Source organism: Saccopteryx leptura, chromosome 3 (genome assembly GCF_036850995.1).
Source record: "Saccopteryx leptura isolate mSacLep1 chromosome 3, mSacLep1_pri_phased_curated, whole genome shotgun sequence".
Lineage (NCBI taxonomy): Eukaryota > Metazoa > Chordata > Mammalia > Chiroptera > Emballonuridae > Saccopteryx > Saccopteryx leptura.
Window position 1 is genome coordinate 364,754,797 of NC_089505.1, and position 25,279 is coordinate 364,780,075.

General features: G+C 44.4%; 1 protein-coding gene across 2 annotated transcripts in view; it reads left to right on the top strand.

Annotated features, from left to right (window-relative positions):
• The window catches only part of EFR3A (EFR3 homolog A), an 83,302-nt gene that overhangs the window by 52,327 nt on the left and 5,696 nt on the right, over window positions 1-25,279 (top strand). The window contains exons 11-23 of one of the 2 annotated variants that reach the window (XM_066379539.1): window positions 1,334-1,448; window positions 2,387-2,438; window positions 4,525-4,697; window positions 5,159-5,234; window positions 5,964-6,125; window positions 6,958-7,089; window positions 8,676-8,743; window positions 9,797-9,924; window positions 14,702-14,793; window positions 20,145-20,193; window positions 21,287-21,390; window positions 21,878-21,927; window positions 24,520-24,794. In XM_066379539.1, the coding sequence (XP_066235636.1) occupies window positions 1,334-1,448; window positions 2,387-2,438; window positions 4,525-4,697; window positions 5,159-5,234; window positions 5,964-6,125; window positions 6,958-7,089; window positions 8,676-8,743; window positions 9,797-9,924; window positions 14,702-14,793; window positions 20,145-20,193; window positions 21,287-21,390; window positions 21,878-21,927; window positions 24,520-24,532 (1,214 nt within the window). In that variant the 3' untranslated portion in view covers window positions 24,533-24,794. Of the gene's footprint in view, window positions 1-1,333; window positions 1,449-2,386; window positions 2,439-4,524; window positions 4,698-5,158; window positions 5,235-5,963; window positions 6,126-6,957; window positions 7,090-8,675; window positions 8,744-9,796; window positions 9,925-14,701; window positions 14,794-20,144; window positions 20,194-21,286; window positions 21,391-21,877; window positions 21,928-24,519; window positions 24,795-25,279 lie in introns of those variants that run through there. The other variant, XM_066379538.1, reaches the window with a different exon arrangement.

Here is a 25,279-nt window from a genome sequence, read left to right on the forward strand (position 1 = left end):
TTCAGCAGTTCCGATACAAGCAGTGGGTATAAAGAAGGAGTTACTTTCAGGACCCTCCTGGTAGTCGGCCATGTTGGAGACTTTATGTCCTTGTGGTAATGGCAGACTTGCTCGGGACAGAAAATCACTGTCCAGTTTTGTATGGTGATTAGAAACATTTCTAAGTGGGTTCTTTATGGAGGAAGTAGAGAGTAATAATGGCATAGGCTTTGGAAATGAGTAGTAGCCCTTCTATCAGGTCTTAATATTAGCTGTGTAATTTCTTGTATGAGTTCTTAACCTTTCTTATCCTTCCTTCCACAAGAGGAAACAGAGGTTGATACTCTTACCTACTCTCATAAGGTTGTTGTGAGTTCCAAATATAATTTATTACCCCAGAAATATGTGCTCAAGTGTTAGCTAGAATAGTATCTATGTATGTATTTTATGCAGATTCACTAATATTAAAATGATGAAATTTTTTTTATTGCTAAAGTCTGTGATAATGGGAAATGATTTTGAAGCTCACGTCCAATCAAAATTATGAGTTAAACAATTTGTGTTTGAATAAGTAGATTATTATCAATTCCAATAATAGAAGCTGAAAGTTAATTTATTCTTAGGGAAATATTACAAGTCAGGTTTCTATAATGATTGTTACATTTTAAGATATGAAAAAACCACGATTTAATATCTCTTCTGATCTTTCAAAACAGAAAAGTTTGAAGTTTGTATTAATTAAATGTTGTAATCTTTTATGACTAGTAAGTCATAAAACTATAGCAGCTAAATTTAAAATATCCACAGAACCCAAGAGTGCATGAGAAAAATGATGATGAAGTTATTTCTTCACATTAGCAGAATTATATATGTTGAATTAACTCCCAGGGTTAAATTGTAATCTTGGCCCATTATAATGACATTTTAAAACAATAAATAATCCTGGGAAGCCATAGTAGTGACCTATTTATTGACTTTTTTACAAAAGTATGTCCTCATTACTGATTTCCTTACCAGAGTAAGAATTTAGGCTCACAGTATGTGAACAAGAGTTTTATCAGAAATACTGCCAAAACCTTTTCCCCTTTTTCTCTAAACCTTCAACTCAAATTGGTGATGGTTTGCCACGTTAACTGTATGCAGAAGACTTTCAGACACTTGTTATTTTACCTCAGTCCTTTACATAAATCTTACATTGTATATGATTAAATGATTTTGGTTAAATGAAATTATAATATCGTTAGAGTTTAAAGACATTGTTTTATCACATAGAGCTTTGGTTGAAAATATATTTTCTTATTATTTGGGAAAATAAACTTTTCAGTTTGTAAAACTTATCTTAATATGTTTACAGGGTTTTTTGGAAGTAACCTACCAGATTATCAGAGGTCGGAGATCATGATGTTCATTATGGGGAAAGTGCCTGTTTTTGGAACCTCCACCCACACTTTGGATGTCAGTCAGCTGGGGTATGCACATGGGGTTTTCCTGTGTTCTCAGACTGTGCATTTCAGCTTAGTGTGGGTTTAATTTTCTTTTAAAGAAATCTAGAAAATGTATTGGTTTTTTAATCACTAGTAATAAAAGTCCTATGGAAAGTTGTGTATTTTTGGTGGGGGGTACAAGATTGCTAAGCAATTGAATCAGTATTGTGTGCTTTTAGAATGAGTTTTCAGTATATTATATACAAATTCTCTAATTTTCTTTGTCTTATATTGACCAGGTGGAAGTTGTGTTTACACAGGGCATTGTCTATGTACATAGTAGGTATTTAGGCTAAAGCTTCAAGTTTTTGGTAAAATTTTAATAATTAATGTCAGTGTAGCAGGAATGTTAACTTATTTTTAGAATTCTAGAACTGAAAGTAATTTTAAAGATCACATGGTTTGGTCCCCTCATTTTGTAGATTTGACTTGATTTTACAGTGCGCTAAAGCTTTACTTTGTGAATGTTTTTGTGCTTTTTGCTACTTTTGTATGGAAATAATATCTTATTTGATTTCTATTTCTTTGACCTTTAACTAGATCACCCTTTTCCCACTTGTTGTTGGAATCATCTGGTTTTACCTGTTAAATAGATACACTTGTCACTCTATATTTACAGTACATATATTCTCCAACACGCAGTATCTTGTCGTTTGTGTCGCTTTGTTGTGTATTCATCTGATTTAGTTCTCATGTCATTACATGTATAGTCTGTTTCCTTTGAGAGCCAAGAACAGTTTAATATTTTTGTTCGAATTTGATTTTTTACATGTCTTTAATAAAGTGAGCTATGACTTAGTTATTATTAAAATAAAATCTATTTAGCCAATATAGAGAGTTTTAAAAATCAGTAAATAATAAGTGAAGTAATATAAATATTAATTACTATTAATAAGTTAATGCCAGTATGTTTTATATTTTAGGGATTTGGGAACCAGGCGGATTCAGATAATGTTGCTGAGGTCTTTACTTATGGTAAGACATTTAAGACATGGGCAAAACACACTTATCCTGAGATTATTGAAGAAGTTAAAAAAACAGGTTCATGTTACGAGCTTTTTCTTATATAGTCAGGTAGTATTTTTGGTTAGGTTTTTCTGTGGTTCTTTCTTTCTTTTAGGTGAGAAGAGGGGAGATAGTGAGACAGACTTCTGCATGGGCTCTGATTGGATCCACCCGGCAACCCCTCTGGGGCCGATGCTTGAGTACCGAGCTATCTTCAGCATCTGAGGCTGATGCACTCGGATACACTGAGCTACCTCAGTGCCTGGGGCCACACCACTGGCTGCTAGAGGGGAAGAGGGAGAGAAGGGGCAGGGGAGAAGCAGATGGTTACTTATCCTGTGTGCCCTGATGGGGAATCGAACCTGGGATGTCCATATGCCGGCTGACACTATCTACTGAGCCACTGGCCAGGGCTTTTTTCTGGGGTTCTTAAAACTAGATACTATGCTTTAATTTTATCTTCTTTTATTATACCTTTATTTTTTATTCCTTACTTCTCCTCACATCTTACTTGACATTCGTAGTGCTGAGTCGTAGGAAGGCCGGAAGTCTTGCTGTTTTACTAGGTGAGGATGCCTGAGCTCAGAGACTTTCCGGGGAAGGCCTGCAGGAGGTTCACGAGGTCACGGGGCTACAGAACACTGGGCTTGAACTCCAATATTCTGCCTATATATGATGCTATTCTCTCACATACTGATCAAATAAGGGCTTCTTGTTGGGACAGCAATCCAGCTGTAAACAGCTAGCAAGGAAAAGTCTACCCGAAATGTGAGGCCTGCGTTAATTTTATAGTAATTGTATTTCTCTTCGATTCAGCTACATGTAGCCTAATGCCGAAACAAAGCAGGAGCTTGTTATTTGGAATGTGCCCTTTCCAAGTCAGTACTTTTAAAATTTAATTTGAACATGACTCCAGTTTTTAAAAGAAATATTTCATACCTGGGGAGAATTATCTTAACGTGATTTCACATTTAATCCTGTTGGTGGTGCTTGTCATAAAGAAATGCTAGATTCTGACTTTGCCAGATTTATCAGTCTGTTCCTGTGTGTGGCTCCTTTTCACTTGTATCTTGTTTAAGAACTCTGTGCCTCTTCTGATGATGTAAACACACTTGCTTATATTTTCTTACAAAAGTTTTTAAAATTTGGCTTTCTACATCTAGAACTTTGATCTGAAGATTATTTTTGTGTGTGGTGAGAGATGGATATATTTTAAACTTTTAGCCAGGTAGCAATTATCCCACCCCTTTCTCTGCTTGCCTATAAGGTCACTCACATGCTATAATCCATGCCCAAATGTAAATATTAGGTGTTCCAAACATGTTTGCAAACAAATATAAATTGAAACTACCACCTGCAATTTCATGTGGTCTTAAAGTTTTTATTAAACAGATTCTCTGAGTAAGTCATCTTGACCTAACCCTAGTTGTACCACATAGCCAACTGAGTGAAGGTCTGTGGTACGGTTAAAGTAAACAACAGCATTTAAGTACATGCTCTTTAAAAGCGTTTAATTTAGAGAACGGACTCATTCAGAAATGTTAAATCAAGTACCTAATAAAATATAGCACTCCAGACTGAAAATGCATTCCCGTTAACCTGAGCTGCTTAATTTAACGTAAAAGACTAGTTTACAGATTTAAGTTAACCCTTTTCAGCTACATCTGCTACCTCCTCTCCTTACATCCATTTGGTACTGACTACCTATCCCATATATTCTTACCTCTCTGACCCTCAGTGTTCTCTTCCAAGAGGGGCTGCACACCACCCGCCTCACAGGGCACGGGTGTGGGGAGAACGTAGACGGGCCCGTGTAGTCTCAGATCGTGCCTGGCGCGTGCGGAATGGCAGCTGTTATGTTTACTCTCCTCATCAGTGATGTTTCTGGAAGTTCTGTAAAATCCTCATCACCTTACAAAGTTCTTTTTTTTCCTACAGACTTACGTCCATACTTGTTGTTCCCTTTAGTTTGTGGGTCTCATAAAAAGTTTGAGACTCGACCAAGGAAGGACTCATACTGAGGTTTTGTGTCTTTGCTTTTCTTCCCTATAATCAGGTCACCTCTGGATACAAAGCAAAGACGATTGTTACTGCGCTGCCCGGGTCCTTTCTGGATCCTCTGTTATCACCGTCCCTCATGGAAGACTATGAATTGAGACAGCTGGTCTTGGAAGTGATGCACAATCTCATGGATCGCCATGACAACAGGGCGAAGCTTCGAGGGATCAGGTAGTACGCCATCTTGTAATAAGCTTGATGATGAGGTTTTTAAATTTTTGCATTCATGAATTTAATTAAGTGTTGTGTTTTTTTTAATCCAGGATTTTGGGGTTTTATTAATCCAGATTTATTTAATTGGTGTTGAGACAGTTTAATTAATATAGTTTAAAACGACAAATGTTTGGAGGTCTTTTCAGAGATCTCAACTACTAGTGGTCACTAGTTACATGAATTTTAATTAGATTTTGCTTTAAACTTGAAAATGGTATTAGAAGTCAAGCTTCCTTTATGAATTTTTTTAAATTTAAACTTGCTAATTCAGTGGTGTTACTACATATAGGCTTATTTAACATGCTCATTGAAATGAGTGTTACATAGTTCAAACTCCTAAGTATAATTATTGATTTGCAACACAGACATGATATTATAACTAAATGTGCTATTCATTAAAAATGATGTCTTATCTCTAGAATAATACCTGATGTAGCTGACCTGAAGATCAAAAGAGAAAAAATTTGTAGGCAAGACACAAGTTTCATGAAAAAGGTAATCTTGTCTTCAAAAAGCAGTGCATGATACAAGGTGAAGCCAGTTGAATTGTTGGGTGGTTTATACTGATGTATGACTTTGACATGAAGGCCGACTTCACTGATACCCTGGATCGGCTTGGCTTGGGGGACGCCTCCGTGCAGTGCCTAGGGAGTTTCTGTAGCTCCCCACTACATGTCGGACGGAGACTTCCCTCCAAGGACTTCATGCCCGCCTGCAGCTGAGCCCACAGAGGCTGGCATGGCAGAGCTGGCAGAGGCTCTTCCTGCCAGGTCCCGCCCACCTCCCAGGAGGCCATTGTCCAGGCCGGAAAGCCTGAGCCCATTCCCCACACCCCTCCACGAGATGTCCTCCATCGTCGCCCGGGCTGCCAGAATTCTACCATCCGTTCAGATTTCTTCTCTAGCAATCTACAATTTGCTTTTGTCTTTTCATGTTCTTACTGAAAACATTTTCATTACTGACACTAGAATTGTTTCCTACTTGCTGTTTTGCTTTTAGGCTTGTTCTTCAACTCTGGCGTTAGTCTGTAGTGTTCGCTGGCTGGTGTATTTGTTGATGTTAATATTGGGAGTACAGTTCAGCAGTTCAGTTACCAGTTGAAACTTCTTTTTCGTGCTAAATTATGCAACAAGATGCTACCGTAGGAGGTTATATGCATGTGAAATATGCCTTTACTGCACTTTAAGCGAACTTACCTTTTTTCTCTGTCATTACCCTTTCCAGAACGGGCAGCAACTGTATCGGCACATATATCTGGGCTGTAAAGAGGAAGACAATGTTCAGAAAAACTATGAGTTACTTTATACTTCTCTTGCTCTTATAACCATTGAATTGGCCAATGAAGAAGTGGTTATTGATCTTATTCGCTTAGCCATTGCTTTGCAGGTATGCTTTTATAGCCTTTCATTGAAGAAAACGTTTTTGTATGAAATAGACACCAACTTGAAAGCATAGTTGCCTTTATCCAAGGCATGCATTTTAAAAAGGAGGTGTCTTGCCTGACCTGTGGTGGTGCAGTGGATAAAGCGTCGACCTGGAAATGCTGAGGTCGCCTGTTCGAAACCCTGGGCTTGCCTGGTCAAGGCACATATGGGAGTTGATGCTTCCAGCTCCTCCCCCTTTCTCTCTCTCTCTGTCTCTCTCTCCGCTGTCTCTCTCCTCTCTAAAAATGAATAAATAAAAAAAGAAAAGAAAGAAAAAAAAAAAAAAGGAGGTGTCTTGTTTCAAATCTAAAATACTCAAGACAATGACGATTGTCTTTTTATTTTTTTATTTTATTTTTTTAGTGAATGTCAAACGAGCATTTGATGGTGTGCTTAGTATTGTTCAGGGCCCCAGGAAAATACTGTGATGAAAGACAGCATGAGTTCTGTGCTCATAGTTGGAGTTTAGAGGGGACAATAGTTATTACATAATACCTATATATAGTTGTTTGGTTGGGGTTTAAGCCTTATGTAATAAGACGACAGTATGCAATGAGAATACGTATATATGATATATGTCTATCAAAGAGAGATAAATAGTTATAGAAATGTACTTTTTTTTTCTTAGGAAAGCCTATTTAAGTGGAGAGATTTCACTCTCCTGAAAATGGGCATTTATTCTCCTTTCAGAATTTTTAAAAAATAACTTCCCCTAAGGTGACATTTGTGTTAGCATTCGGACTCCCGCGCTTTTCAGTGCGGCCCGGCTAAGGCCTGTGCTTGTCTCGCTGCAGGACAGCGCCGTCAGCAACGAGGACAGCCTGCCCATGTTCCATCGCTGCGGCATCATGGCGCTGGTCGCCGCGTACCTCAACTTCGTCAGTCAGATGATCGCTGTCCCCGCCTTCTGCCAGCACGTGACCAAGGCAGGTGTTTAGCAGAGTTCTCCCACTCGAAAGTGTGTGGTGACTAAACTGAACCACAGCTGGGAGCATCTTTTCTTGGGTGCCTGTAGTTCTATTAGGATTTTCTATGGAGTGGTTGCTACTTGGTTTCCTTCAGAATACTTGGTGCAGTTTCTTAGGGAATTTTTTCCTTTAAACGATTTTAAACCTTAGTATCTAAATTGTCTTAAATTACACTATTTTTTTTGTTGTTTTTGTTACTGGTATTATTTTAAACCAATCTACTTGAGCCAGATCTCAAAAGTTGAATAAAGAATGTGCTGCTCAGAGAATTGTTCTGTGTCATTCAGCTATATTAGACTTTTTTAGCAGTAACTCATTAATCACTTGCATGGTTTTTGTATTTTTCTGAAGCTGGAAATGGGGAGAGACAGTCAGACAGACTCCCGCATGCGCCCGACCGGGATCCACCCGGCACGCCCACCAGGGGCTACGCTCTGCCCACCAGGGGGCAATGCTCTGCCCCTCCGGGGTGTCACTCTGTCATGACCAGAGCCACTCTAGCGCCTGGGGCAGAGGCCAAGGAGCCATCCCTAGCACCTGGGCCATCTTTGCTCCAATGGAGCCTCGCTGCGAGAGGGGAAGAGCGAGACAGAGAGGAAGGAGAGGGGGAGGGGTGGAGAAGCAGATGGGCGCCTCTCCTGTATGCCCTGGCTGGGAATCGAACCCGGGACTTCTGCACGCCAGGCCGACGCTCTACCACTGAGCCAACCGGCCAGGGCCACTTGCATGGTTTTAAAATATATATTGGTTGATTGATTTTAGAGAGAGAGGAAAGGGGAGAAAGAGCTAGAGAGAGAAATTTATTATTCCATTGGTTTATGTATTTATTGGTTGATTTTTATATGTGCCCTGATGGGAGATTGAACCTACTATAACCTGGCATATTGGATGATGCTGTAGCCAACTGGCTACCGTACCAGGGCCTACTTGTATAATTTAACAACATTTTATGGAATTGGAAGCACATTTCTCAGTCCTTGCTAAAACGTCAGATTTCAGTGCATTCTAAGAAATAAAACTCACTCATTCACTAAACAAGTGTTTGAGTGAATATGTGATGCCTGCCATTGCAGACAGCAGTGTTAAGAAAGCAGAGTACCCCCTTTTAGTTGTTTACAGTTGAGTGGAGGAGCAGACTTCACACGTACACTGAGACCTCACGCATGGGCTGCCAGGGTAGCACGGGGGTGGGGGGTGGAGGGCGTGGCAAGGGCCTGTCCTTTGTGAAGGGATTGCCAAAGCAGGAGCATCCGAGAAAATAAGTGTTCTTAGCCCTCTGTAGTAGGTTTAATCAGATATAATATATCATTGTTTTTTGCTACATGTATTGCTTTGTCATTTTGTTACTTGATGAATTTTGAAAATAATGTTTTTAAAAAATGAACTCTGCATTTGGGCTGTAAATATACTTTAAATTCCAAAATAAGGGGATAGTATTTCTTATAAATGTTTAGTGTTTGCTCTCCCCCTCCCCCCCACATTTTCATAGGCAGGTCCTGAGAAGTGAGGTTTCTGATACTGGTTTTGTTTTGTTGGTCTTTCAGGTTATTGAAATTCGAACTATGGAAGCCCCTTACTTTCTGCCGGAGCATATTTTCAGAGATAAGTGCATGTATGTAAATTCTTTATGTTTTAAGGAAGAGGCACTGACTTGAGAAACCAATCAATGATGATTATTGTTAGAATAATTTTCTGGTGTTTTATAATCATTTTGTGTTTCTGTCAATTAATTCATTTAACTTCTTTTTCTTACTATAGAAGTTCTTACACATGATAAATATAGATTCATGCACACATAGATCACTCTTTACTAAAAATATTTTTTTAATATGAAGATACAACTTCTAAATATAGCATGTTCTGATATAAATGGACACTCCTTTAGGGGAGTATAATATCCTGTTCAAGTCTTCCAGTAATATAGTAGATAACAGTCTTCATAATATTGTGGGATAAAGAATGTATTATAGAAAGTAATTTATTCCCTGCATTCTTCCTTGCTATCTAAACAAAAAAATAATAAATGAACAATGTATTCTTCACCCTCTTGGGCACCAGAAGTGCTTTAATGTTGAAATCATCAGCATAAGAAAGGATCAAGCAGTTTGATAGCCATGTGCAGCTTGCTGTGGTGGGTGGGTGCTTTCTGTCACTAACTCTCAGTAAACTGCCTTTTTATTCTTGTCCCAGTAGGTTTTTAATTACCATATTTCCCCATGTATAAGACGCTCCCATGTACAAGGTGCACCTTAATTTTGAGGCCTGACATTTGAAAAAAAGACAAGCACAAAAAACAGGACATACAAGTAAAAAAATCTACAACCACTGTATAAGACACACCCAGTTTTTAGACCCCAAATTTTTCGGGGGGAAAAGTGCATCTTATACATGGAGAAATGCAGTAGCATGAAAGTTGAGCTGAATTCAGTCCTCCTCCTTGTTGATGTGTGAATGCTGCTCTCACCATGGGAGTGTCCTGTCCAGGCCAGAATCACCCAGGATGGTTCATACAGGGACTCAGACTAGTCCTCTATCATATGCTGTTACTAATTACAGTTTATATTTCTAACACTTAGGCTTGAACCTAGAACACTTGCATGTTAATTTATGTTTTGCTCAGTAATTTAAACAACACTGGATGACTTCTGTTTGCTCAACCTGACAGGCTTCCAAAATCTTTAGAGAAGCATGACAAAAATTTGTACTTTTTGACAAACAAGATTGCGGAATCCCTGGGCGGCAGCGGCTACAGCGTGGAGAGACTGGCAGTGCCTTACGTCCCGCAGGTCACAGGTGAGGGACGGAGGGCTCGCTCCATGCCCTGAGCAATGGGAACTCCTTGTGTGCTTGATAGGCCGCAGCTTTCCCAAATGCTTACGGAGCTTTCCTCTTACATATTTGTACATTTTCCTCTTGGAAACTTAGTGAATCTCTAAAGATATATACACAGGAGTTGGCAAAAGCAGGTTTATAGTTGTGAGTACACGAAAGTTTATTTTGTATTATTTATTTATTAATTGTACTATTTATTACTATTAACCTACATTTGCCTACTCCTGTATGTATTTTTTATCATGAATAAATTGAGTCCTCAAGTGATTATTATTGTTATACTAAATAATAATAATAATATACTTAGAACAAAGAAAGAAAGTGAGATCTTTCCTCATTAACCAATATTGTCTTTAACTTACGGAAATGGGTGAAAATTGTTTAATTATTTGTGTATTGAGCTTAATGAATTAGGCAGCTTTTCCTACTTGAAAGAGTACAGATTATTTGCTTTGCAAAGAAATCTTGCAACTCTTTAGTTAATGTCTTTGTATTTCCTTCTGCTCTTTTCCTTGACTGCAGTAATCACTTGTGTTTTGGGGCAGAACTGCATGGTGTCTCGCATTCAGTCTTTAATTTAGAAACTAAAATCAAACAATTTCTGTCCCCCCCTTCATTTCATTGGGCGGTTGTATAAAGGTTAAAGTTGGTGGAGCTGGTTCTCCCGTGCTGACACCTCTGTTGGGCATTGGGCGGTTGTATAAAGGTTAAAGTCGGTGGAGCTGGTTCTCCCGTGCTGACACCTCTGTTGGGCATTGGGCGGTTGTATAAATGTTAAAGTCGGTGGAGCTGGTTCTCCCATGCTGATACCTCTGTTGGGCATTGGGCAGCTGTATAAAGGTTAAAGTTGGTGGAGCTGGTTCTCCCGTGCTGACACCTCTGTTGGGTAAGAGAACCACTTGACTTCAATTAGGCAGTTTTATGGAACAGTCACTAAAGCAGCACAATCTTTGTAAACCTATTTTTTTTACAATGTGGACCCAAAGTCCACAATGATGGTTGTCATAATAGTCTGAGATGTTAATGAATTATTTTGCATTTTATTTTAAATTCTATACCATAAAAGATTCTAGTCTTATGAATTCCTGGGGGAAATAAGAAACTGTTAAGAATAAAACATTAGTAGAGCATTATAATTTAAAAGACTTAAAATATTTCCTTCTTATCATTTGGATTTAGCTCTCTTTCCTTCAGGTAAAAAATCTCATAAGCCCAGGCGCAAGCACAAAGGTAAATCCCAGATCAGTGTGTCCCCCCTCCCCCATCCTCTAGGAAATAGCTCCGTAAAACGTGCCTTCTAGAAAGTGGAGCCAGCGCCTGTGTGCTGCTGTACACGCGCACGGGGTCAGCTCGCGCTCGCTCTGCCCCTTCCCGTAGCTGTAGCTCCTTCCACCACTCCTTCCTTCCACCCTGATCCTGCTCTTAACTGTTCTTAGTGAACATCTGCTGCTTTTTTCCCTTGCTGTTGCATTTATTGGGGTGACACTGCTAACAAAATTTTACAGGTGTCAGGTAGGTGCGGAGCTCCACAACACGTCATCTGTACACTGTGTTGTGTGTCCTCCGCCCTGAGGCAAGTACCACATGATTTCTCATGGAAGCTAATGAACAAAAGGAACTAACAGCAAAGGAGAGGCAGACCTAGACAGAGAGCAGCCGACAGCTGCAGGCTGGGCCCTTGCTAACACGTGGTTTGCTCGTTTCCGTTTCCTTCCGTCCCTGGAAAAAATGTATTCCCTGTCTCACTGCCTCTTGACCGGTGACTGGGAGACCGCCCAGATGTCAGCACTTCACCATCCAGATAGCAGCTGCCATTCATTCTGCACCAGCTGTGCCAGGCACTGTGATGTGCCTTCTGTGTTCATCTTCCCATTCCACCTTTAAAATAGTTCACTCACTGGTTACAAATGAGGATAGCAAGGCTGAAATGAAATAATTTGCTTATTACTTTTTATCCCATGATTTTTAGTTTGCTTTTATCCTGTAAATATGCAGTAGTTCTAGATGGAATTTTGTGTTTCTCTATAAGACAAAAAAGTATACCTATTTGAGTAGTCTCAGCATTGAACTGTGACATTTTGAATTTTGTGTCGGTAAGTTACTTGTGAAACTTATTTTACTCCAGTGAGCTTTTTAATCCAATCTGAATGATTTAATCTAACCCTGATATTCTTCTATGGTGTCCTTGTGGAGCCCTAATTCCATTTGTGTTTTAGTGTGTACAGTTAAGTCAGTTCCTATATCTTATTCTTAAACAGCCGTAGAACATTCTGTTGAGAGTTATTGACGGTTCTTGCCACATTTGTACTCAGACTGTTTTCTCTACTCCTGAGCCATCCGAGCGCAGTCATATGCATTACTCACAGACTCGCCAGGGGGCAGCAGACTGTCACTGAGGGCGTTGGGCATAGCTCTAAGAACTGTTTCCGACATGCAGGGTCCCGTTAACATCAGGAGAGCTGAGGATTACCGATGTCAACAGCCGTAGGAAGGAGGAGGGAGGCGGGTGAAAGTGGAAGGGACATCTAAGAGGTTTCTGGGACTCACCTGGCCCCACCCGGAGAAGGGAAGAGTGTCTCCCCAGGGGTATGTGGTGACAGGGCGCTCCCCGGAGCTGTGTTTCAGTAGGCGTGGCACTGCAGCTCGGGGACAGACGCAGACAGCCAGGGGACGGGCATCCTGCCATCAGCCCGAGCTGGGGAACCTTACATTGTGTAGACCTGCGGGATCCTGGTTCTGGCTGGACCTTGGCTTGTCTGCAGCCGCCTGTGAGCAGGTGATTCCGGAGGTCAGAAGAAGAAACATGCTGAGAATATGGTGTTAGGATTTCCGCTCAAGTTCACTTTCTTCCCTTTTAAAACCTTGACTCTTTCCACGTCTCCCTCTGTACTTCCCTTCTGTCCTTAGTGACCGGGCCGCTCTGCTCCCTTTCCTGCCCCGCCCTCCTCTTCTGTCCTTAGTGACCGGGCCGCTCTGCTCCCTTTCCTGCCCCGCCCTCCTCTTCTGTCCTTAGTGACTGGGCCGCTCTGCTCCCTTTCCTGCCCCGCCCTCCTCTTCTTCCTCTTCGGCGTCAGTTTGACTCCTCTGCCGCCTGTCAGCCTGGGGTATGAGTCCTGACATTCTTCTGCGGTGTCCTTCGTGGAGCAGGCCATTTGCTACTCATTTTGAGTTCTGGTCAGACCTCGGGAGGTGGCCTGCTCGGAGGGAAAATCGCGTCCGCAGCGATGACCACGTACTGCTCTGTAGCGTTCCCCTTAACGCCGTCCTGTGTGATCTCTCTGAAAGCATGGTCGTGGGGGAAACAGAGCGCAGTGCACAGTGGCCTGGGCACTGGAGGGAGGCAGTCTGTAGCAGTGGTCGGTCAGTGGAGGGTGTGTCAGTCTCGGGCCCCCGGCCCTCCTAGATCCGCACCGGGGACTCCTCTGTGACAGACGCAGAGTGCAGCTGGCACTGAATTTCTGGGATGTTTGGGACGATGGGATATGAACTTCCATGTCTATGGGACAATGCCTAGCTGGTGATTAAAGGTAGCCATGACTGGAGGGAAGATCAGCCATAACTGATAGTACATTTTGTCGCTAGAAGAAAGAAGGATAAGTAGAAATAACAATTATATTTCAGATTCTTAAGAAGTTAGGCCTTGAAAGATACAGTCTTTATAGTGGGGCAGGTGCTATGTTTCCAGTAGGGTTCTGGAAGTGTGGAAGGCGGGTACAGACCCTAAAGCGTGCTCAGAGACGGGGAAAGAGACACTTGCCTTGAACACTAGACAGATTAGCAGTGGAAGTTACTGTAGGAAAGATCTGACCAAAGAGCCCAGAATGCCTTTTGAATTCGTCACGCAGTGGGTAGAATTGCCTGGTGGAGTGATAGGGTCAGCGCTTTAAGAAGCTTATAACACGATGGTGGTGCACAGGGAAAGCTGTCGGAAGGTCTGTCATTGGTCGGAATGGACTGGGCTGGTGGTTCTCAGCCAAGGGTGTTTTTGCCCATTCCAGGAGACACTTACCAATTGTAGGGACATTTTTGGTTAGCACCACTGGGACAGCCTACCGGCATCTACTGGGTAGAAGCTAAGGGATGCGTTAACCACACTGCAACACACAGACAGCCCCTACAGCAGTTATCTGGCCTTAAGTGTCAGAGTGCCATGGGTAAGAAAGCACCTAAGTTATGCTGTGACAATGATCAGTCACAGGTTCTTGGTGGTTTAGAACCATGAAGAGTATTTGGTGCTCAAACTATCTGAGCAGATCGTGATGTCGTTCAGACCTGGGATCCGGGCGGATGGAGCAGCCACGCTCGGAAACGGTGTTCAGACTCGACTAGCGAGAACTAGACACATGTCCCTTCTAGCCAGGAACCGCAGTGCCCCTGCATGCCCAGAAACGGGTGAACTACAGATGTGATGGATCGTGTTAATTACTGCCTCGGAGGAGAGGAGCAGTCAGTCCGGGAAACCGGTTTCTTGATCCTCACCTTCCCTGGTTCTCGTCTGTAGCCCCTCAGTGGAATGGAGCCCCAGTGTGCACAAAGGGGGTCAGAGAGACTGTGCTGGCAGCCAGTGGAGTGCCTGTGTCACACAGTGCGTGCCCAAGAACTCGGGGCTCTGGTGCTTAGAACGAGCAGAAAAGACAGGCTGTCTTAATTTCCTGAAATTTTTGAAACCTGAAATATGTAGTTTATAAATGACATATGATTTCTAACTGGCTATAATGGGGGAAATTTTTTATTTTAGATGAAGATCGTCTTTCTAGAAGAAAAAGTATTGTGGACACCGTGTCCATTCAAGTGGACATCTTACCCAGCAGTGCGCCTTCAGACGACGTGGTGAGTTACTGCGAGCTCATGGTGTGGCGTGTCTGAAACAGGCATTCGTATGACAGGATGACTTGCCCTCCATGACTTTACAGAGAGGCCAGCGCGACTCTAAATTAGTCCCAAGTTAACAGTTCCTACTGTTAGTAGAAACTAATCCTGTTTAGCCTTGAACTTGCTTTTGATTTATTCTACTAGACTCATTCGGGTACCTACAGATACATAAGCGTAACGTGTTATGATATCATTAGCTTTCACACTTGAATTTAGTATAAGAAAAGGAACTGTAAAACTGAACCAAGAAGACTTTTCTTGTTAAGTAAGAAATGTCACATAAGGCCTGCTATTAAATTAGGAGGCTTCTAGATCTAGATCCTTTTTTTTTTTCCTTTTTTTTTTTTTATTTTTATTTTTCCAAAATTAGAAGTGGGGAGGCAGTCAGACAGACTCCCGCATGCACCCGACCGGGATCCACCCGGCATGCCCACCAGGGGGCGATGCTCTGCCCATCTGGGACATTGCTCTGTTGCAACTGGAGCCATTCTAGCGCCTGAGGCGGAGGGCATGGAGCCATCCTCAGCGCCCAGGGCCAACTTTGCTCTAATAGGAGCTTTGGCTGCAGGAGGGGAAGAGAGAGATAGAGAGAAAGAAGATGAGGAAGGGTGGAGAAGCAGATGGGCACTTCTCCTGTGTGCTCTGGCTGGAAAACGAACCCAGGACTTCCACACACTGGGTCGATGCTTTACTGCTGAGCCAACTGGCCAGGGCTAGATCTTATTTTTAAAGGTTTATGGAACATAAATTACGAGAATAAATGGAATTAGATACTTCACGTGAAGGCAGATGTTCACGACTTTTAGAAAGTTTCAAAACTTCATCTATGAAGGAAATCTTTTATCATTTTACATAGTAAATACAGTGCACGTAACGTAGTTAAAGCTGTATCAGTGACCTGTGTACTCTGTAAGTAAGGATGGCGACCTGTTTGAGACCCCAAAGGTTTCCTGCTCTGCTCTGTTTCAGTGGCGCACACGAGCGCCCCCTCCCGAGCTATAGGAAGGCGGCGGCCAGCACTCTCTGGGACGTGCTCCCACAGACCACCAGAGAGCTGTGTGCTGGGCGAGTAAGAGGCCGGAACCCAGCATGTCACGTCAGCCTCCGCCTTGTGCTTTATTCATTTTTTACCTTCCTAGGTATTTCATTCTTTCTCGTTTGTTACAATATAAATAATTAAAAGAGTATCCGCCTAAGAAAAGGGAAAGGAAGTTGTCTGAATTCCTGCTTTCTCAGCCTCCTCTCTCCTTCCCCTCCCGATCCGGCCAGTTAGTGTCTTCTGGAATTAAAATGATGTGGTGGTCAGGGTGCAGTCGACTGACGTTCCTCTTCTGTGCTGTTCACTTCCCATTATGGAGAATTAATCAGTTTTACTAAGAAATGATCAGAGCATCGAGAGGCAGTTAGTATTTATTTTGGAACTTAGGGCACTGAGATTGGTTGGAAGTTTCTTGCCAATTTAAGGCTCGAGAGAAATGGTCTTCCCAAACTCACTTTTGCTAAGCCGTGTTAATTTCCATGCCCCTTGCTAGTAAGGGGGATGTCTCACTAGCTCTGTCTTTGAACAATTTTGATTTTGGTTGGTGCTGTTAATTTTTTTTTTTTTTTGTATTTTTCTGAAGCTGGAAACGGGGAGAGACAGTCAGACAGACTCCCGCATCTGCCCGACCGGGATCCACCCAGCACGCCCACCAGGGGGGCGCTCTGCCCACCAGGGGGCGATGCTCTGCCCCTCCGGGGAGTCACTCTATTGTGACCAGAGCCACTCTAGCGCCTGGGGCAGAGGCCAAGGAGCCATCCCCAGCACCCGGGCCATCTTTGCTCCAATGGAGCCTTGGCTGCGAGAGGGGAAGAGAGAGACAGAGAGGAAGGAGAGGGGGTGGGGGTGGAGAAGCAGATGGGCGCTTCTCCTGTGTGCCCTGGCCGGGAATCGAACCCGGGACCCCCGCACGCCAGGCCGACGCTCTACCACTGAGCCAACCGGCCAGGGCGCTGCTGTTACATTTTGAGGAAAGAAATCCATCTCACTAGTTTATGCACTTTATTTTGTTAAGAGTACAATATATTTTGACTGGCTAGGCATTTTTATTTCTTCAAACTTTGCATATAGAGCACTTCAAACTGTTTCAAACAGCCCATGGTACAATGAACTAAAAAGACATTTGCATAAAGACAATGTAGGAGGAAGATTCTTGAACATGAACTTCACATTAAAAGCCCATTAATACATTTGTTGACTTGTTTAAAGATCCTTCCGCTTTGCTTAAAGTCCAAAGTCAAACATGCCTCACGCCGCACATTTGAAAAGTGAACAGGCCCTGAGATTTCCTTGTACACAGTGCAGTTGCAAACGCAGCTACCATCATGGGTCTGATTTTGCACATTAGGAGTGATCTGCACATTAGGAGTGATCTTTCAAACACCCGAAGACAAAAGAAATTACCTTCTAGGATAGAACTAATTAATTTCATGGTGTGGACAGCAGAAATTTGCATCAGTTAGGTATTTACCAGAATGGGTACATTAGCTAACAGTGAGGTAGGTAAGAAAATTGCGCATTTAAAAAACATTACTGTTATATTTGATCAAAATTATTTGAAATATTTTACATACATAATCCTAGTTAGTCTTCAGATATATCTGAGATCTGCTTTTAGGGTTTATAACTTAAAAACAAAGTCAGAAGATTGTTTAGATGGAAATCATGGCAAACTTGTGTTTTCTATTGATATGACAATATGACTCAAATTGTTGCTATAGTCTGTTGACCTACCTGGTCCACTGAGGCATCAGTTTCGACATTTGTGATTCAAACTTTAGCTTACCGCGAATCAGTTAGTGATTCTAAAAATCTTTTTATATATAATATATATTTATTTAATTCAAGAAGATAAATAGCCAAAATATAATAGCGGCATCTCTACCTATTGAGCAAAATCACCACCTTCAGTAACAGAACCAAGCTCTGCAGGCATGGCCTGTGGTCCCTTGTGCTGGGCATTGTGGGCACGAATGCTCTGCGTAATGGAGATGACTGACATTTGAAATCAGCACCCAGTTCTTCTCTCTAAAGGGTGTAACGCTCAGCACTTCATTATTTGGGAGAATGGATGGGAGGTTATGTATATTCAATTTTTCTTTGTACGAAATTAAACAATGGTTGGCTAAAAGGATTGTGTATATTCTAGAGCAAATAACAGGTCTTTTTATACATATATACTCTTGCCTTTTCCCCTAATATAACAGAAGATCCCTGCATGGGTGCTAACAAACAATTCTAATGTCAAGTCGATGTGAGGCAGAGCCTGTTGCTAGGAGCGGCACGGTGGCTGCAGCTGGCAGTGGTCTGAGTGGATGAGGACGAAGAGCAGATTTTCTGCACGCCCAAGGATGCGGGCCAGCCTTGGTTAGAGTTAGAATCACAGACAAGGCAGAGGAGGAGAGGGATGTTGGAACCCCTCTGGGATGGGGCCTTTCCACCGTTTCCCGTAACTCCAACACAGCCAGCTGTAGCGTGGGAGCCGATTCTAGCTTAGCTGAGCAACAAGTGAAGTAGGTGGCCTGTGTATAACAGTTACATTGTACGAAAAGTATGAATCATTAAATACTATTATAAAGCTGTTGTTTTTTAAAAAAAATAGGACTCACAAAAGGGAATCATGGGAAACAAGATTGAAGACGTATTATAGACGCTGTCTCGCCAGCCGTAGGGCTGTGTGTGCAGCTTGGGAGGAAGTGGGCGGCACTGGTTCCACTAGTGTCTTTTCAGAGCTGTGTTTCCATAGAACGAATATGAGAAGAGCCTGGAGGGTGTGAGGCCAGCTCGGAGAACCTTGTAGGGGCCTGTCCTTGTGGACATGAGGACCCAGCACAGCCAGGCTGGGGACGGGGAAGAGGGACGGGCAGGAGTACCTTAGTTTGAAGACAGAGTGGGTAGGACCAAATGACTTAGGGCAATTTATAGAATGGAGGCTAAAAAAAGGACAGGGACAGAATGCCCTGGTTTTGATGCTGAGACTGAATCATAGTTACCTGAATTAAGGAGAACGAGAACAAATAGGGAAGAAGTGCTACTCGGTCAAATACGGTAGCTTTCCACTTACACAGCTGAGCAGGTGATGAGGGAAAATCTCCAGCGTTCTCTCTCCTGTGCTGCGTTGTTTATAAACAACTGTTTATAAAAGCTGTGTACGCTCCTAAACAGCTGTATGAACTACAGTTTTGTTCTCTCATTGAGTACTAGTTTGCTTCTAAGTACAGATTAACCAGACAGAGCCTAATCTTATATATCTGCTCCGAACATCTAGAACAAAGCAACTGAAGATTCCCCAGTGTAATCTGACTGCAACTAGGAATGTGAGCCCTCGGTAGAGAAGCTGAGGCAGTGGAACTGTTGTTGCGGCTTGATTTCCAGCCAAAGCCTCTGTCTCCGAGGAGCTAAGGCGCAGAGCGGCAGCCCTTTCCTCCGCTAGCCCGGCCGCTTAGACTTAGCAGAGACGCTCATGAGCTAAGATTAGGGAGGACCAGAGCCCCAGGCAAGTACTCGCTACCGTTTCTTAACTTTTACTCAGAGACAATGTAGTAGCTGGATATGTCGTTCCTCCTGAAAATGTGCCGGCACCACAAAATATTATGGACTTTTTAAAATCACAAAGCAGTGGATTTCATACCTGTCACATATCTCAAAGCAACAGATTTGAAAACCCCAAGCTAGAGGATATTTCTGGAGAATAGATAGACTTGGTGGTTCACCTGTGAACAGCTAGAATGTATACTTGAAGCTGTGGATGACACTCATTCTTTTTTTAAAACCATTTCAAGTTTTAGATGATTTCATTTTGATTTGTAAACTATATGTGGTGCCAAAATTACAGAGGCTATCGAGTGCTTAGTTTTCCTCTGTTACGTGGCTGAAACTGTATTTATGCACAATCTCCGCCTTGAGTATCTGCAAGCCCTGCTCCCTTTGGAAGCAGCCCGCCCGCGGGGCTCCAGTCCGCTGCACATCACACTCCTGGAGATGAGTGTGGACTCAGCCCAGATTCAGCCCTGGTGGGCTGCCGAGAGGAGGCACCCTTTGCTGGCTCGGCATTAGTCTGCAACGTGTTTGGGGACCACCACTCTAGCAGGCCATTGTCACATCCAATGAAAAAATACAGATTATATGACATTGTGGAGTATAATCACAAATCGAGCCAATGTAAAGAAGAAAAAAATTTATAAACGTTCTTCTATGACTTGTAACTAGGTGGAAGTATTATTTATATTGACCTTTCTTAACTATTTTACTGAAAATCACTTTTCTCTAGGTTAGTAATACTGAAGAAATCACCTTTGAAGCATTAAAGAAAGCAATTGGTGAGATTTTTTTGTATTTATTAACTTTCCTAATATTTTGATAGCTTATCTTTACCTTAGTGCATGTTTATACACCAGAATAAACAGAAGCAGTGTGGCAAAATATATATATATATTTAGTTGATGTCTATATAAATAATTGATTTATTTGGCTACATTTTAGGCCTTTACAGTGTAACAAATCAGAGTAATATTTTATACAAAGTAAGTGAAGACTGCTAACCTGGATATGAAATTTGGCTCCAGCATTTCTAGCTGTGTGATGTCAGAAGAATTGGTTAATTTCTCTGCCTCGGTGTTTTCATTGATAAAGTAGCAAGGATCAAGGTGACATTGTCATGACCACGGACACCCTGCCAGCTCCTCTCTCTTGCCGCCTGTTACAAACCCGCTTCTCATTATACTCCTGTGTCCTGTTCACACTCACTCAGTGTGTTCTTCCCGAGTGTCTCAGTTTTCATTCCACACCTTCTACGGAAGGAAATACTTTGTTTCCTGTAAATTCGTGCAGCCTGCATACCGGCCACCAAGTACAGGCGGCATTAAAATACATTGTGATATGCTTGCATAACTCCAGAAAAGTCTGTTTATAAAAGGAGATTATTTGTGACAATTATTATTTTACTGTATCACAGACTTTGGCCAGAGCACATTCCATCTTAAAAAAAAAGTCACTTTTCAGATTATGGTAAATGGAAAAAGCTAAAATATAAAATAGTATGGTTCAAAATGACCCCACCTGTATGCCATTTGACATTAAGTTGCGCGGACTTTCAATGAAGCGCCCTATCTGTGTGAGTGCGTGGTGATGACGAAAGAAAGGGCCCTCTTCAGGAAGTGTCCTGACCTTCGGGAAGCTAGCCGGCTCCACTTTTTTGGTAGAGAGACAGAGGTAGACAATGAGAAGGAGGTCTTGTGTAGTTTTAACCCTTAGATTAAAAAAAATGTTGTACCTTTGCTTTTTTCCATATAAGTAGTCTGATAAATTATGCTTTTTGTTTGGTTTTGAGACCATTTATTTACTCTTAGGTCGCTAGCAAGCTTCTATGAAATTCTGTATTTTTTTAACGGGTCTTTACAAACACGTCCGCAGACACCAACGGAATGGAGGAGCAGGAGAAGGAGAAGAGGCGTCTGGTGATAGAGAAATTCCAGAAAGCTCCTTTTGAAGAAATAGCAGCGCAGTGTGAATCCAAAGTGAGTGGGTAATGCTGAAGGGCAGGGGTGGGGTGGTTTTGGGGGAAACTTTCCTGGTAATTGGTTGGTAGATTCCGTGCTCAGGTAGATCAGCAGAACACGACAGAGTGTATCGGATAGGGCCGGAAAACTTGAAGGCGGGGGTGGCTCTGGAGCCTGAATAATTTCCTTGTGTAACAAGGAGAGATCCCAAACTACGTGTGGATGAGAGGTGTTGCAGTGGTGCCTCTTTTTTTGCAGTGGCTCTTAGTGATGTGTTCTGCATATTTTATTTTGAGTGTCTGTTGCTTGGTTTTTGCCAGCGAGACCAGGAAAGGGATGAAAGAGAAACTGTAGTAGACGAGACACACTGAACCAAACATCAGCGCATCCTGCGCGGTCAGCTCAATGGCCAAGGTTATGCTTTGTCTCCCGAATTGCACTTACAGTGTTCCCTGTGACTGTTTGGAAAATAGTAGGTTCATTAACATTTCTTTCACTTTTATAGGCAAATTTGCTTCATGATAGACTTGCCCAGATCCTGGAACTCACCATACGGTAAGGGTTTTGTTACTTGTTACTACAGTAGCAATGGGACACCACATAGGAACTGTTGCCCCTCTAAGTGTGTGGCTGATGCTGTTTAGTGATCATGTGTTTCATTTAGGGTAAACCTGAGACCCTATAGGTCCTTTGTCTTAGTAGCCGTTCTCTCCGCTGGACAGTCTGCTGCCATTTCTTTCCCTGCCGCCCGTTAGGACGCCCCTGTGAGGGTCTCTGGGGACTTTGGAAGACTCGCATGCGGATGGTATATTGAGCCAGGTCATTCCTCCTATTTAACCATTTTGACCTGCAAACGGTACAGTTTTATGGTTCAACCTCATAGTTCTCCCAGGGTAAACAGTACACATAATATATACATTTCACTCCATGAAAATTAAACTTTCAGCAAGCTTTTCTGAATCAGACCCACGGAGCCCCCTGAGTTGCCCTGTGCTCTGGAGCATACGGAGCGAGCACACTCGGCTCTGAGTGTGGTGCTGGTCAAGTCCCAGCGCACGTGGCCCGCTGAGGGGGAAGCTCTTCCGCCTGTCCCCTGCGCCCTGCCCGCGGGGCGCCTCTGCGGGGTGGGGGGCTGTAGAGGAGCCTGGGGAAGCCGCGCCTGCACCGCCTGTCTCCCCAGTGCAGCGCCATCCTTACACCTTTACTCGATGCCCAGAGCCTGCTCCGCTTCAGCCCCAGGACCCGGGGACAGGCAGGTGCATGCTCTAGTCTACTTTTCATCTCAGCCTTTTTTCCTCCTCTGTGCGTAGGCTGTGTTCTCCTCAGTATCCCACCTTATTCTAGGCCTTTCCCGCCATTCCTGCCAACCCCGTCAATTAAGAGTCACTCATTTACAGAATTACAGAGCAGAGAATGGCCTGCACCATGCAGTGTGCGAGAGACTCTGTTCAGAGGAGATTGCTGGCGTGGCCCTTCCTGTGCTGCCTGCTCTGTCCGTGAGAGTGCCCCGTGCTCTGTCCGTGAGAGTGCCGTGCGTGCTCTGTCCGTGAGAGTGCCGTGTGCTCTGTCCGTGAGAGTGCCGTGCCTGCTCTGTCCGTGAGAGTGCCGTGTGCTCTGTCCGTGAGAGTGCCGTGTGCTCTGTCCGTGAGAGTGCCGTGTGCTCTGTCCGTGAGAGTGCCGCGTGCTCTGTCCGTGAGAGTGCCGCGTGCTCTGTCCGTGAGAGTGCCGTGTGCTCTGTCCGTGAGAGTGCCGTGTGCTCTGTCCGTGAGAGTGCCGTGTGCTCTGTCCGTGAGAGTGCCGTGTGCTCTGTCCGTGAGAGTGCCGTGTGTGCTCTGTCCGTGAGAGTGCCGTGTGCTCTGTCCGTGAGAGTGCCGTGTGCTCTGTCCGTGAGAGTGCCGTGTGCTCTGTCCGTGAGAGTGCCGTGTGCTCTGTCCGTGAGAGTGCCGTGTGCTCTGTCCGTGAGAGTGCCGTGTGCTCTGTCCGTGAGAGTGCCGTGTGCTCTGTCCGTGAGAGTGCCGTGTGCTCTGTCCGTGAGAGTGCCGTGTGCTCTGTCCGTGAGAGTGCCGTGTGCTCTGTCCGTGAGAGTGCCGTGTGTGCTCTGTCCGTGAGAGTGCCGTGTGCTCTGTCCGTGAGAGTGCCGTGTGCTCTGTCCGTGAGAGTGCCGTGTGCTCTGTCCGTGAGAGTGCCGCGTGCTCTGTCCGTGAGAGTGCCGTGCGTGCTCTGTCCGTGAGAGTGCCGTGCGTGCTCTGTCCGTGAGAGTGCCGTGCGTGCTCTGTCCGTGAGAGTGCCGTGTGCTCTGTCCGTGAGAGTGCCGTGTGCTCTGTCCGTGAGAGTGCCGCGTGCTCTGTCCGTGAGAGTGCCGCGTGCTCTGTCCGTGAGAGTGCCGTGCGTGCTCTGTCCGTCAGAGTGCCGCGTGCTCTGTCCGTGAGAGTGCCGTGTGCTCTGTCCGTGAGAGTGCCGTGCGTGCTCTGTCCGTGAGAGTGCCGCGTGCTCTGTCCGTGAGAGTGCCGTGCGTGCTCTGTCCGTCAGAGTGCCGCGTGCTCTGTCCGTGAGAGTGCCGTGTGCTCTGTCCGTGAGAGTGCCGTGTGCTCTGTCCGTGAGAGTGCCGTGTGCTCTGTCCGTGAGAGTGCCGCGTGCTCTGTCCGTGAGAGTGCCGTGTGCTCTGTCCGTGAGAGTGCCGTGTGCTCTGTCCGTGAGAGTGCCGTGCCTGCTCTGTCCGTGAGAGTGCCGCGTGCTCTGTCCGTGAGAGTGCCGCGTGCTCTGTCCGTGAGAGTGCCGCGTGCTCTGTCCGTGAGAGTGCCGTGTGCTCTGTCCGTGAGAGTGCCGTGTGCTCTGTCCGTGAGAGTGCCGTGCCTGCTCTGTCCGTGAGAGTGCCGTGCCTGCTCTGTCCGTGAGAGTGCCGTGCCTGCTCTGTCCGTGAGAGTGCCGTGTGCTCTGTCCGTGAGAGTGCCGTGTGCTCTGTCCGTGAGAGTGCCGTGCCTGCTCTGTCCGTGAGAGTGCCGTGTGCTCTGTCCGTGAGAGTGCCGTGTGCTCTGTCCGTGAGAGTCTGCCGGGTGCCTGACCTGTGCGCTCGCCGTGCGTCCTCCTTCCTGCTAGCCCCCCCGCAGCCGGCACAGTGAGGCAGATGCTGTTTTTCTCATTTTCCAGGAAAAGACACTGAGGCTAGAGAAGTAAAGTAACTCACTGGAGTTCATCCAGCTAGTGAGTGGGAAACCAAAGTTCAGATCCGCAGCCATGTTCGTAAAATGCTCATTGCTGGAGGCCACCGTGCTACCGCTAACGGCACTGTCAGAACTGCGGAAGCTCCGTATTCCAGAGTGCTTGTTGTGACCAATTCTGTGCTGTTGGTACTGAAACTACTAATAGTATCTATTGAATACTTACTAAGTGTTAACATTTATTAAAACATTTATGGTGTTCTGGGCACTCTGCTAAGTGCATTATTTCATTTAATATTTACAGCAGACCTAAAAATAGGTCGTGGTTATTTTTCCCTCACAAGTGTAGAAACAGAGGCACGTAGAAGCTAGGTGGCTTGTCCGAGGTCCCCTAGTGAGGAAGCAGCAGTCCTGGTGGCTGAACAGAGCTCGCAGTGTGCCTCCAGGGCTCCTGGTGCTGGACTTGCTCTTGTCGCTGTGCCTTGCTCACACCCAGAGGGGAGAGTTTGTGTTCTCGAGAGAAGACACAGAACCATGTGATACTGCAGTCTCCACTCTTCTTTCCTTGGCCGTGGCCTGCGTGCAGTACCAGGTGGTAAGAAAGGCAGGCAGCAGGAAGATGCCACAGGAGCACGCAGCCCCACAGAGGACCCGGGGTGGAAGATGCCGCAGGAGCACGCAGCCCCACAGAGGACCCGGGGTGGAAGATGCCACAGGAGCACGCAGCCCCACAGAGGACCCGGGGTGGA